Source organism: Mytilus trossulus, chromosome 6 (genome assembly GCF_036588685.1).
Source record: "Mytilus trossulus isolate FHL-02 chromosome 6, PNRI_Mtr1.1.1.hap1, whole genome shotgun sequence".
Taxonomy (NCBI): domain Eukaryota; kingdom Metazoa; phylum Mollusca; class Bivalvia; order Mytilida; family Mytilidae; genus Mytilus; species Mytilus trossulus.
The window spans coordinates 19,308,043-19,322,035 of NC_086378.1; the positions used below are offsets into that span (position 1 = coordinate 19,308,043).

The window sequence follows — 13,993 nt, forward strand, 5'->3', positions numbered from 1 at the left end:
ATATTGAAGCTCTTTCCACTGCTGGTGGACGTTTCGTCCCCGAGGGTATCACCAGCCCAGTAGTCAACAATCTGTGTTTACATGAATATCAATAATATGGTCATTGATATAAATTTCCTGTTTATAAAACTTTGATTTGTTCGAAAAACTAAGGATGTTCTTATCCCAGACATAGACTACCTTAGCCGTATTTGGCACAACTTTTTGGAATTTTGGATTCTCAATGCTCTTCAACTTTGTTCTTGTTTGGCTTTACAAATATTTTGATATGAGCGTCACTGATGAGTCTTATGTAGACGAAACGCGCGTCTGGCATACTAAAGTTATAATTTTGGTACCTCTGATAACAATTTCATGTACTTTTAACAACCAACGCTTAAAAGAATCTTTATTTAAACTGAAAACAACAAAGCCAACTCTTTTTGTATCTCTTAGAAACCTAAGAACGTAAAAAGTATGGCCAATTCTCATAACTGACTATTTGACGTTCATTCAAAGCGATGTTTGTCGATTGAATATTTTAATAATCTTAAGTCAATCACTACATAGCTAAAACACAAAATGTAATCAAGCACACTTTTATTGAGTTTGATAGAGTGCACCTTTTCTGAACGCAAAAAAAACCCACCTTAATTTGTACTTTTTCAGTAATATTTTGTTACACATTCACTTTATAAAATAATTTGTCTCACCAAAACATCATAAATCGACATTTAAATATGTGTTATCAGTTGCAAATTGATAATCCTTTTGTGTGAATGCATTGTATATGTTGTATACTGAATCAAAGACGGTAATTTGATGATTTCCGTAATTTAACGAGTACTTGCACGTACATATATTTTTTTCAAATATTTCATATTTTAGACGATATATAAATACTGCAAATGATTGAAACATTGTATAATGATTATTTCTAAAGTTTAATTAACTAAAACGGGTAAATGTATAACGAATTTCTTTATGAAAGGAAAAAATACGCCTTAATTTTAACCCAAAAAATCGGATTGTTTGTAATGTAAAAAAAACATTTTTTTAAAACAAAAAATCTTCAGAGTAACATTAAATATGAGAGTTTTGTATTTGTTTTAGTTGTTTACATTTATACTTTATTTTTTTTAGTCGCTTTATATAAAAAAAATAATTCAAAATTGCTTAGTCGTGATTGCTAAATGAGGCGACCATTGAAAGGGACGTTTTAAAACCTCTTTTGGACACTTTTTTTTTAGTCTAACACCTTGTATTTTATCTATAAGATAATGAAGTTGAATTCTATCAAAAAAAATCGCGGTACCCTGGGGTGTAACACAAACTCCTTAACTAGAGCGCTTTTGAGAACTAGCTGATGGACTATGTACATATATTAATAAAAGAATGTTTTTTATTGATGTCGCATACATTGTGAAAACCATTTACTAAGGTTAGACACTAAGTATATGAAATTGGAATATATGATTAAAACATATGTTGGGTTCATCTATGTGTAGATTACAAACATATACCATGATGTTTAAGAAGCAGTTTAAAAAAAAAATTGCAGAGTATACAAGTCTTGCTCCGACAGTAAACCTTACTTAAGTGGGTCGCTCATTTGGCCACGCGAGGTGAACACATATGTTGCCTCTTGGGGGGAGATTGCCAAGATCTAGGGATACTAAAGAACTTTCAACATCTACCCCAGGGTTCCGTATGTTGAATTTTGCTAGGCAAACTACCTACAGTTGTAATTGTAAAAAATGTTCTCGTCATCAATATGCATGATATGACTGCATTTAGACGTAGCAAAATTAACAATTAGAACTGACAGATTTAAAAGTATGGGAATATAATAGCCTAATGCCCTGATAACCTAGAGGCGTGTATCGCTAATAAAAAAAAATCTTACTGAATATATCTGCGTTTGTAAATATAAATTTACGAACACAATCTCTCAGGTACGGTTAAAACACTGTGCGAGACACATTTGCCATTCCAGAATTGGCAAATCTGACTTTGTTGTTTTATAAGGTAACACCAATATTTTTTGGTCGAATGAAAGATGATAAAAATAATATTTTTCCATATGTTCAATCATGTCACTGCTGTCACTGTTGTCTCTACAAGGGATTAAAAGATCATTTCCCATGGATAATTTGAAAATTCCCATTGGAATATTAGAAGTTCTCATGGGAAAAATCAAAGTTCCCATGAGAAATGTATATGGGAATGTTAAAGTTCCCATCGAAACATTAGTAAATAGTTTATTACCATGGGAACATTTATTCTTCCTATGGAAACAATTTTGTCTTCCTATGAAAACAATGTTGTCTTCTTATGGGAACATTTTTTTCTTCTCATTGGAACATATATTTTACGACGGGAACATTATTTTCCTTTTGACTGGTTTTTCTTCTTGAAATATTGAAATGTGTTGAAAATTATTGCAAAATGGTTATTATTTGGCAATTTTTATTTACACTTTGATTTTTTTTTTTGATAACGTAAATTGTTACATAAAAAAATATATCCTTCTAAATGCTGACTGCACGATTATAACTATATGTAATAAAGGCAGTATTTAGTCATGGAAGGATTTCCAATATATCATTTTCCTTGACCTGTATACGAATTCTTATCAAATTGTATGTCACCAACATTTATTTATTTGGAAATGAGTATAATCAATGTATCTTGTCATGATAAATTAATTTCCAAGCATGACAAAACGAAGTGCAGAAAACTGAATATCTGAGTGAATTTTCTAAGTTCAAGGACCATAACTCTGCACAAAATTATCAGACCGGAACAAAATTCGAGCTTGATATGCAACTTTTAATGATAAAACAATGTACCAATCATTAAATCAATATCTATAAGCATGACGTAAAAAAATCCGAGGAAATCATAACTCTGCACAAAATTATCAGACCGTAACAAAATTTGAACTTGATCTGTAACTTGTCATGTTAAAACAATATACCAAATATCAAATCGATATCTTCGAGCACGAAGAAAAAAGGTGTGTAAAACTGATTTGCCGGACTGACGGATGGAGTGCAAACCTAAAGTCCCCTGCGACTTCGTCTGTAGGGAACTAATAAGATGAGTTAAAACTATAAATCAACGAGACCGCATTCAAACAAAACAACATATTGTATGTAGTTATTTTTTAAAACACTAGTAGCTTAAATTGATACACTACCATCAACATTTATCCATAGCAGAGGATGTAGAGGGCTTGATATTTATAGAAATAAAAATGATAAAATAAAAAAAAAACATTTTCATCCTAACTCTCAATAAGAGAAACGACAGTGACTGTATTTTTCTCCTTTTATCAATTTATGGTGAAATCAGATACAGACAAGAAACTTTTGCAGCTCATTGTGCCTTGAATTTTGCTGCCTTATTAATAAGTCAAAGTTTGAATAATCATTATGTTTAAGATTATTAACTTGAGTAAGAAATCCGTGGTTAAAGTTTGCATCGTCCATTGGCCAATATTACTTGGGTTCAAGACTGTTAATAATAATTTGCAAAAATCACAGTTAAGAACGTAACTTCAATTCCAGTTGTTTACATTAATAAGTAATTAGTAAGACATTTCAAATTTCATTGGGTTCATAAATTTTCATGGTTACCAATTTTTGTTTATTGCAGAAATTTTGTATTTGCGTATACATTTATTTTCCTGGATTTATATAAAAATACCTTCAAGCTAAGAGAAATTTATACTTTGTTCAACATTTAAATTTCCTGGTTCACATTTAATCACGAGACACGAACCCTATTAATAACACTAAACTCAGAGTAAATCAAATTAAAAGAACAAAGCGAAAACCTGAATATAGCAAGATGATAGGCGGAAGAGCTTAAACTTTCAACAATAGATACATGTAGGGAGAAGACACCAAAGAATATTCAAACTAATGAGTTAGAGACGAACTGACAAAGGCATCTCAAAAAACGAAATAAAACCCGACTAAAATCAGTCTACAATAAACAATATTAAAAAATCAAAGACTGGACACCACGACCCCCACAAAAACCAGTGGTGATCCCAGATGTGTGGAAATGTAAGCTTATCCTGTTCAAAATATGGCACCCCGCGTGTTGCTCATGTGATTATTATTTTGGTAGTAAATCTTATTCGATTGAAAACAGGTTCAAAATTTTACTTTAATTCTAACATATCCGTCGTCATTTGATATTCAGATATTTTCCATAACGGCCAACCAGTTCGTAAAAGTTTCGAAGCGATTAGTTCACACATTCACCACGTGGTACCATCGGTTAAAAGCTTCCTTTTCAGTCAGGATTTTACTTCGTCAAAATTATCTCCCAAAAACGTCGTTAATTTTTCGATGGTTAAAAAATGGAAGCTATGGTAAGGATGACGTGCTGCCAATTTAGCTCCTGAAAACCTACAAATTTATCCACATAGCACCATTAAGATCCTTATATGCCAGTTGTATTTCAAAAGACAAATGTATCTACTAGATATTGAGCATCATCTAATGTACTTTTATGCATTCAGTCAACTTAAAACTATTATCTGATTGGTTTTCAGATGGAATTTTCAAAAGTTTGAAAATATTTAAAACAAATCTAATAACATATTTCGTGGAAGGGCAACATTTTTAGGGGTTGAGACTAATCACTCTAGATGACACACACACACACAAATGGAGTTTTTTTTCTTTAAAGTTGTGCAGTTTTAAGGTCCATTTAGTAAAAAAATTGTTATTCGAACACACCTACTCTGTTGTTATGACTCATTAGAAAAGTATTTTACTTGATTTATATATTTCATTTTTCAGCACTGTGAATTTTCAATGTTATTTAGTCAACCTGTAGCCTCAATATATAAAAAAGAAATAGAATCAGAAGCGAGAAGATGAATCAAAAACTTTTGCTTTATACGTTTTCAAGGCAGAATAGTCAACTCAAACACGTCCGAATATATATAAAAAGGTACACTCGACTTTCTCTTATCGATGCAACTATTGTCCATTTCTTATTTTTTGAATGCTTTGGAAAGATCAATCTACTTTTGTTGTCGGCGGAATTTATGCTAATGTTCAAAAGGGGTCCACTTGAACTTGAACCTGACACTATAGACTGTTTTTTTAAAACAATGCCTATAATTGAGAGTTATAATTATCTTAACGCTCCATACTATAATTCAAGTAAAACAAGTATATAATGCATACAATCCCAATAAACTGTTAAAGCCAATAGAAACAGATGTAAACAAATCAAATATACCAATTTGGTTTGTTTTACCTTATCTAACAAAGAGTTCAATTTCTTTTGTTCCGGGGTTTCCGCCTATTTTAAACATCAAACCTCTTTAAATCTTCATAATTATATTAAAGAGGAAAGGCAAAAAAAAAGAATCCCTCGATCAAACGTACATGTATATCTAACATATCAATTTTTTGGTAAATCATGTATATAATTACTGGCAATTTTCGCTGCATGTGGTTTCTTTGTCTATTATAGTTATTAAGATAATGGCAAATAATCAACTTCTCAAATAATTTAATTGATTGAACATTTAAGACTTCTTTTTGTGATCGATGTCGTCTGATAATTTAATATTAGACATGTTACGAAAAGGTATATTCACTACGCTGAGGTTGACAAATTACACTTTTAATGAGGGGACTGTGTCAAAACACAAATGAAAAAGGTTACCTGTGTATACATTGAATATTATTTAAAAACTGCATTCATCCTTTTGGAGGCAATTCCGTATGAAACGAGTAATCAATGACATTTGTTCCATATTAAAAGAAACATAAGAAATAGATATTGATAAATTCCATAATGATTTTAAGGAACTATAATTCAAAAGAATTGAAACATTATAGTTTTTGTTTTAAATTTACTCCCGGTCATATAGCGTCGAAGGCATGCATTTTCTTCCTTTATTTCCTTCCAACTTCGTCTTAATTCAAACAGTTTCAGCTCAATTTGCATTTTCTTTATAAGGGGTTTGTGATTGATTGGATGTTGGTTGATAAACGTCCAGTGGCAAATATTTCATGCATGTTCAAAACGATAAGAGGTTTGTGGAAAATATGACTCGTTAATCACCGGTTTAACATCCCTGCAGCTGAGTTTTAAAAGCATTGCATCATGAATTTGTATTGACACCTTAACCTCACCTTATGCAGACATTACATTCATACTTAAGTGATTGTGGACAACGAAATAGTATAACATTTGTTCGTAGTGGTTTCCTAGGACACTAAAATGATGCCCAATATAATCTATTGCCTTCAATTAGACCAGGTTGGAGTTAGATTTCACCCAGATATCCGTCATCTTAGCGGATAAAATTTGTCCATGTTGATCGCCCTTGTTACCCTTTACAGACGCCCTTATCTAAGAGCAAGCCCACGAGCAGAAAGAAGAAAATGTAAAATAATGAATTTGTGTATATCAGAGTGTCGGGTATATGTCGAACACGCTCTAAGGCGATTAAAAAAAATCGAAAGATAAGTTTAATCAGACTGTGTAATTTTGTGCGGTATTAGTGGAGCGACAGATTGAATTTTTTCATGAACTGTAATACAACAATAAAACTGATATCTTACTGGCTTACTTTATATAATAGTATATTATTAATCTAGAATCGAATGAACATGCATAACTCTCAGCCACACACCACTTTTTTCTTATGTCTTATGATAGCCAGCAACCATATCACAACAGCAATTATATAGGATGTTACATAATGATGTACTAGATAAATGTGATTTGAATTAACCAAGACGCACATAATTTAAATTTTACCTGTTTTAATCTATAATCAATGTTTTGACACCGTCCCCAAATTTAAAGTCTAATTTGTCAACCTCAGCGTCGAGAATATACCTTTTCGTAACATGTCTAATGAAAATGGATTCTATGTATTCGTTTTAAACATATTTGTCCCGTTTGGTTTTCTAATGTTTTGTTAATTATCATTTTCAAGGTATTTTACAATTTCTTGTATTTAACACTAATTTTTATATATATTTTACTAGAACGGTAATGTTGTAGCATTCACTGTGATACCTTAATGATCAATCATGTCATGTTTATTTCATTGGTTTTATTGGTTACATAGTAGAGGATCACTTAAAATTTTCAGAGATCTGTAATTATATTTCATTCAATGTAAATATCTTTCCTCTTGAAATAGTCACAATCCAAACCAATTGACTTTCCTACACTATCATTTGTCATTATAAATTCCAAATCAGTTTGAAAACATAAGCAATTTCAATTTTACCACTATTTTATTAATCACTAAATTACTTACTGAAATACCAAAGACAACAAGTAACAAATGTGATATATGTACAAGGAATTTTTTAAATGACGTTTATGCACACGCTTGTTGTAATAGCCCAAGTACTAATGCACAACGCGAAGTTTGGTGGGACATTTTTAATGAAAAGTATCCAGTGAAGCTTTACTGCAAATTTTTTGACGACAAAATCTTATTTCAAATGTTACAATGTACGCGGTCGAATACCACTGACAAATTTTAAACATATAGATGAATCAGTTCAGTTTCTTTAGCTGTGTCACGCACACGTATCCAGTTTGTAGCAGAATAATGTCGATCTCTTAGACAGTGTTGTTATATGTGCCACTACATGATGGGTCACTGATACAATGTTTTAAATATCGCTTGTATAAAAAGTCATTTACATATTATCTTTTGCGTATTTACTTTTATGAGGAATTAAAGATATGAATGAATGAATGTACAGGAAACTACACTTGATTTCTTCCATATTTAAATACAAATTAAAACGGGGTAAATTTGTTTCAACAAATCATTCTTTCAAGCTGAAATCCACAAATTATTATTTGCATAATGAATCGTAAATAAAAACATGACTAGTAAGAAACATTTGAAAATATTTAAATTTCCGTATAAGCGTTCTTTTTATGTCGTCGGCATGAGCTTCGTCAAATTCGATTGTCGTCACACAGTTTGATAAAATAAATTAGATAAGATAAGATAATGGTTATATCTTATCACCATCAGGACAAGAAACATAAAGCACATGCTTCATCTAAATATCAAATATATTTTGTCAGACAATGCGCTTTATTTTCTAGACCTAAGTTAGACCTAATACAGCCGAGTTGTCAAACAAATATTTTTTTTTTTGCAGTTTGGGTGCACAATTTTTCAGATTTCCTATCAAAATTATTCTATTACACTTTTCGAATATATATTTAGATTACAGTTTTTGATTTAAAACAATTGCACTTGATTCTTGGGGTAAAAATAACGCATTTAAAAGACACACCACCCTTATATATTTCAATAATACCCCACTGTCGAAGGATATGACATTTCGTTGGTATTGTATAAGCATATGGCCTGTTTTCGAATGCAATATAGTCTTTAATATTCGTCATTACTTACCACTGACACAAAATCCATCTGTTGACCCTACAAAAGTCAGTATATGTTGGTTGTAGTATGAAAAAAGTACTTGTTTAGATTTGTGAAATTATACAATTATAAATAACAAATAAATAAGTCACTGTAAATATTGGAATGACGCAATGTTCAAGCGGTTCTGGTTATTCCTCCTTCTGAGCACACAATTAATTAAATTTAGGCAAAACAAACAAGAGGCTCTCAAGAGCCTGAATCGCTCACCTTATTTGTTTTTGTTAAATATCTCATCAATGATTATTTTGGCTTTTCAATTTATTTAAATGTTCTTTGAATCGTCCTATTTTCATCAAAAGCAAAAAATGTTCTATTTTAGCCATAGGAGCTATGCTTCTTGACATACAAAGAAATAAAATATAAAATTTATGCTAGATACTCTGAAACACATTTAGCCTAAGTTTGGCTGAAATTGATACAGCAGTTTCAAAGGAGAAGATTTTTAAAAGTAAGTCAATATGATGAACAAATTGTGTTAAAAGTCTTTAAAGGGCAATAACACCTTAAGGGGTCAATTGACAATTTTGGTCAAATTGACTTATTTGTAGATCTTACTTTGCTTAACATTTTTGCTATGAACAGTTTATCTGTATCTATAATAATATTCAAGATAATAACCAAAAACTGCAAAGTTTCTTTGAAATCATCAATTCAGGGGTATCATACCTCAAAAACCAGTTACTCAATTCGGCTGAAAATTTCAGGAAAGGTAGACATTGACCTAATAAATACTTTAACTTCTTGTCTTATTTGCTCTAAATGCTGGAGTTTTTGAGATATAAGCCAAAACCTGCATTTTACCCTGTGTTCTATTTTTAGCCATGACGGCCATGTTTTTTGACGAAATAGAAAATAAAACAAACTTAATTTATACACCCTACTGATCATTCAGTTTAAGTTTGGTTGAGTTTGGTTGAGTAGTTTTAGAGGAGAAGATTTTTTAAAGTTAGCAAATATGTTGAACAAATTGTGAAAAATTGTCATTAAAGGACAATAACACCTTAAGGGGTCAATTGACAAATTTGGTCATATTAACTTATTTGTAGATCTTACTTTGCTGATCATTTTTACTGTTTACAGTTTATCTTTATCTATAATAATATTCAAGATAATGACCAAAAAAACTGCAAAATTTCCTTAAAATTACCAATTAAGTGGCAGCAATCCAACAAAGGGTTGTTTGATTCATCTGAAAATTTTAGGGCTGATAGATTTTGACCTCATGAACATATGTACCCCGTCAGATTTGCTCTAAATGCTTTCGTTTTTGAGGTATAAGCCAAAAACTGCATTTGACCCCTATGTTCAATTTTAGCAATGGCGACCATGTTTGTTAATAGATCAAAACTTCGGATACAATTTATTAACTAGATACCGTAAGAAACATTCAGGTAAAGTGTGGAAGTATTTGGCCCAGTAGTTTCAGAGGAGAAAATTCTTGAAATAGTTTACGACGACAGAAGACAGACGACGGATGACGAAGGACGCCAAGTGATGGCATAAGCTCACCTGGCCTTTTGGGCCAGGTGAGCTTAAGAAAGAACGAAGCACAAATTTATTGAGACTTTCATGCTCTTGGTACATAATACTATCATAGAACACACAAAAACAGGGCGCTCATGTTTTTCTCAAATATTTGATTTTTAAATGAAAAGTTGAAACGTTTTAAAGAAAGTATTTACAACTAAATCAATATAGGACAATCATAATTCAACCAAAACTTTTAAATGCTGCTTCTGTTAAAAGGTAATTTGTATACTAGCTTGAATGGTAGTAGCATTTTATTTGTATTCATCAAATAAATAAAAAACGATTATACAAAAAGCTAAATTAAACTGCCTTACTATTATATTCTACAACAACTCCACCAATCACAACCAATGAAACGTTGACAACAACAATAATCACTGTTCCCGTCCAATTTCTAGCTGTTGATTAAAAAAATCTTAATTTTAAGTTTAACATCAACCTTAAATGGTATCTTGCAGAAGGACTTGTAGAGCCCATAATGTATTGTGATTTGACTATATATACATACATTTGCGTTCACGAATGTTATATCACATATGATAAAACTCAAACAAGCATTCATTCATAAAATTTGTATTGCATCGAAGCTAGTTTATCCTCGAAAAAGAGAAAATATTCATGTTCATGTAGCAATTTTGCTAACATATACCATAAATAAACCATACAACAATTAATCGCACAATATCATTAACAGTCTCTACAAATAATCTTACGAATGTTCGACAAATTTAATGTCAATATTTGAGTCAATATAATGTGTAAACACCTCTCAGGCTCTCTTCCTGTACAGTTTAATAACATGACGTCCGATACTCTGTGCAAGCCTTCTCAGATTTAGTTGAGCAAATTTATTCCATTCATCAACAATTGCCCCTCTTACATTGGTAATATTTTTCAAAGCTGGATCTCTGCGATTGAGAATTCTGCCAATGACATTTCAGACATGTTCGATAGGGTTCATGCCTGGAGATATGGATGGCCAAAAATAGTGCCAATGGTTTCTTACTCTTTGTAATCGAGGAACAATCCTTGCCCTGTGTGGCCTAGCGTTAGTTAGTGTTATGTACAAGGGGCTCGACGCAAGTGGCGGATGATCGAAACGAGGGACTTCGATGTTTCTAAGCACCAAATCCCTGTATGTCTTTCTGCTCATTTTACCCCTCAGAATATGCACACTCAGCTTACAACAGCATGAGAAGAAACCTCTTACTTTAACACCACCAGCAACGAATGCAGTCGTTGGTCATAGGCAGTTTTATTTCCCAATCAAAATCGTATATTGGTCGTAACAGAAACCGACTCTCATCTGACCTAGGAACATTTTTCAAATGCCTCGTGTTCCAGAGTCGATGATCATTAGCCATTTGTTTAGTTTAAACATATTTATTTATAGTGGATTGGGAAAAAATTCAACTTGTATTAATCCCTTTTCACTTTGCGTGTGCGAGTGCTGCCTTGTAGCGGCATTAGCCTGCTCTTTTTCGAAATCTACAAGATATCTTTTACGTGACCATACTCGCAAATGAAGTAAAATGAGAGCCCTTTGAAACCTGAATATACGGTGCCTGGCTGTTATGCTGATGTTGACGGACCAATGTTCGAAAACTAACACGACCACTTGGAGGACAGTGTCTAAGTTGTGGGGTCAAGATTAAATGGGCTGGCTTCAGAACAACCACAAACAAGTCTTTTGAACCTTTGTCTATAACTTACAGTGCCAACATGATGTTGTAAAAATCTGACAATGACGGTGTGATTAACATTGAAATGGTTGCTTGTCAAGGTTCAGTCACAGATAATTTACTCAATGCCATATGTCACAGTGACTTGGTGAAGGTCGCTGATATTTATAAAGGAATATACATATTACTTAGTGGATATATTTCTGAGGATGTAACGAACAATCTGTAAAAATAAACTTTTATCGCGATCTTGCTTTGTAAACTGTGCGATACAATATAAGAAATATCTAAGCGACATAATTTTATTGCGAAACAAAAGTTTCAGATAAAGAAAGGCAACAGTAGTATACCGCTGTTCAAAACTCATAAATCCATGGACAAAAAACAAAATCGGGGCAACAAACCAAAACTGAGGGAAACGCATTAAATATAAGAGGAGAATGTGGCGAAAATAAATAAAATAATAATAATGATGATCAGAAGAAATACAAAAGGTCTTTCCACAGAAAAGTGGAAAGAGCTAATAATATAAAAGACATTGTTCAGAGAACAATTGAAGGTCTTTCCATTAAAAACATGTACTCAAATATGAAAAAAGCACAATTAGGTTTAAAATGTCATTGCAATCTTCAAATGATAGCCTATTGTACACTGATTAAAAAAAATGTAAGGGTTCCGCGGAACCCAGTGTCTCGCCTATTTTTGCTGTAAATCGCAGGCTCAACAACAATGAGGAAAAAAATCAATAAAAATATTCCTTTTGTTACTATTTTATGATTATAAGAAAATCTAAATCCATTTAAAAGTAAATTACAGAAAAAACGGAGTAATCTTTTACTTTACTTTACTTCTGGGTACAACCTTATGATCATAAACAAGCTTCTGTCCAGGTTTGGTACAAACCCAGGATAGTTTAAGAAAGTTATTAAAATTCTAAAAACTTTAACCACAGAGTGAATGTTATGTTTCCTCGCAGAAAAAAACTAAGTCCATTTATAAGTAAAATACGGAAAAAATGGAATTTTTATTTTTAGAAAATCTACTTCTGGATACTATTTTATGATCATAAACAAGCTTCTATCCAAGTTTGGTACAAACCCAGGATAGTTTGAGAAAGTTATAAAAATTCTAAACATTTTAACCACAGAGTGAATGTTGTGTTTCCCCGCAGAAAAAACTAAGTCCATTTATAGTAAAAATTTACTTCTGGATACTATCTTAGGATCATTAACAAGCTTCTAGCAAAGTTTGGTAGAAATCCAGTATAGTTTAAGAAAGTTATAAAAATTTCAAAAACTTTAACCACAGAGTGAATATTTGTTGACGCCGCCGACGACGGAATGTAGGATCGCTTAATGCGTTTCCCTCGGTTTTAGTTTGATACCCCGATTTTGTTTTTTGTCCATTAATTTATGAGTTTTGAACAGCGGTTTACTACTGTTGCCTTTATTTAGTCTCGCTTTTTCGACTAAAGTCGAAGGCTCGACAAAAATATATGTTTTCTCTTCAATATTTTTTTAAATAAGGGAGATAATTTGTTACTTCCGGTTTGAAAAATATTATTTCCGATACTATTGGAATATTAAGTTGACACTGTTTTGTAAAATTTCCGATTGTATATACTTTTATTTTAATAAGGTATGCAATATTTAAGGATACTCAAAAAGTATTCATACGGATACTTTATAGAAGCTTGGACAATAAAAATAAAGTAAAATTGTAACAAGTAATCTGAAAAATAAGGAATACTTATTTGTTGTTAAAACAATTAATATATGTTTGCATCTTTTTAACTTATCAATCCAAGAAAAATGTTTCATACCTGTAACACGCATGTTCTCTATCCGAATCATTATTCCAAGATCATTTAACTTCATTTCGATTTTGTATACACCATAAGTAGCCCATGTTACAATGGTGTTAAAATATAGTCCTGGATTCACAAATTTCTCTTTTTTATGAAACCATTGTATAGATGGTATAGACTGATCAATCTGATTACCTAACGTCAATATTGTTGGCAATGTTATTTTATGGCCAGGTTCGACGTTCAGCAAGTCATCTGAAATACACAATGCATATATAATATATTTTAATACAACTGCGATAGAAAATTGATATACGCTGTTTTAATCGTTTAATTGACAAAACAGCATATTTGACAGATTGCTATCATTTTATGAGTGTAACGACCAATGCATATTGCTTGAAAATCTGATTTCGACCATTAACTCTACCATGGGTGTAGAAACATTGTCAATGAGAATCAGATTTTATCTCAGGGAAAACTTCTTCATCAAGTCACCAAAATGGTCTATTGATAAAGGAA

General features: G+C 31.8%; 1 protein-coding gene across 1 annotated transcript in view; it reads right to left on the minus strand.

Annotated features, from left to right (window-relative positions):
- Positions 1–13,993, minus strand: part of LOC134722388 (uncharacterized) — a 50,819-nt gene that overhangs the window by 2,716 nt on the left and 34,110 nt on the right. The window contains exons 5-7 of the mRNA XM_063586007.1: positions 13,487–13,726; positions 10,297–10,380; positions 8,420–8,446 (exon numbers count right to left, since the gene is read on the minus strand). Of these exons, the coding sequence (XP_063442077.1) occupies positions 8,420–8,446; positions 10,297–10,380; positions 13,487–13,726 (351 nt within the window). The remainder of the gene's footprint in view (positions 1–8,419; positions 8,447–10,296; positions 10,381–13,486; positions 13,727–13,993) is intronic.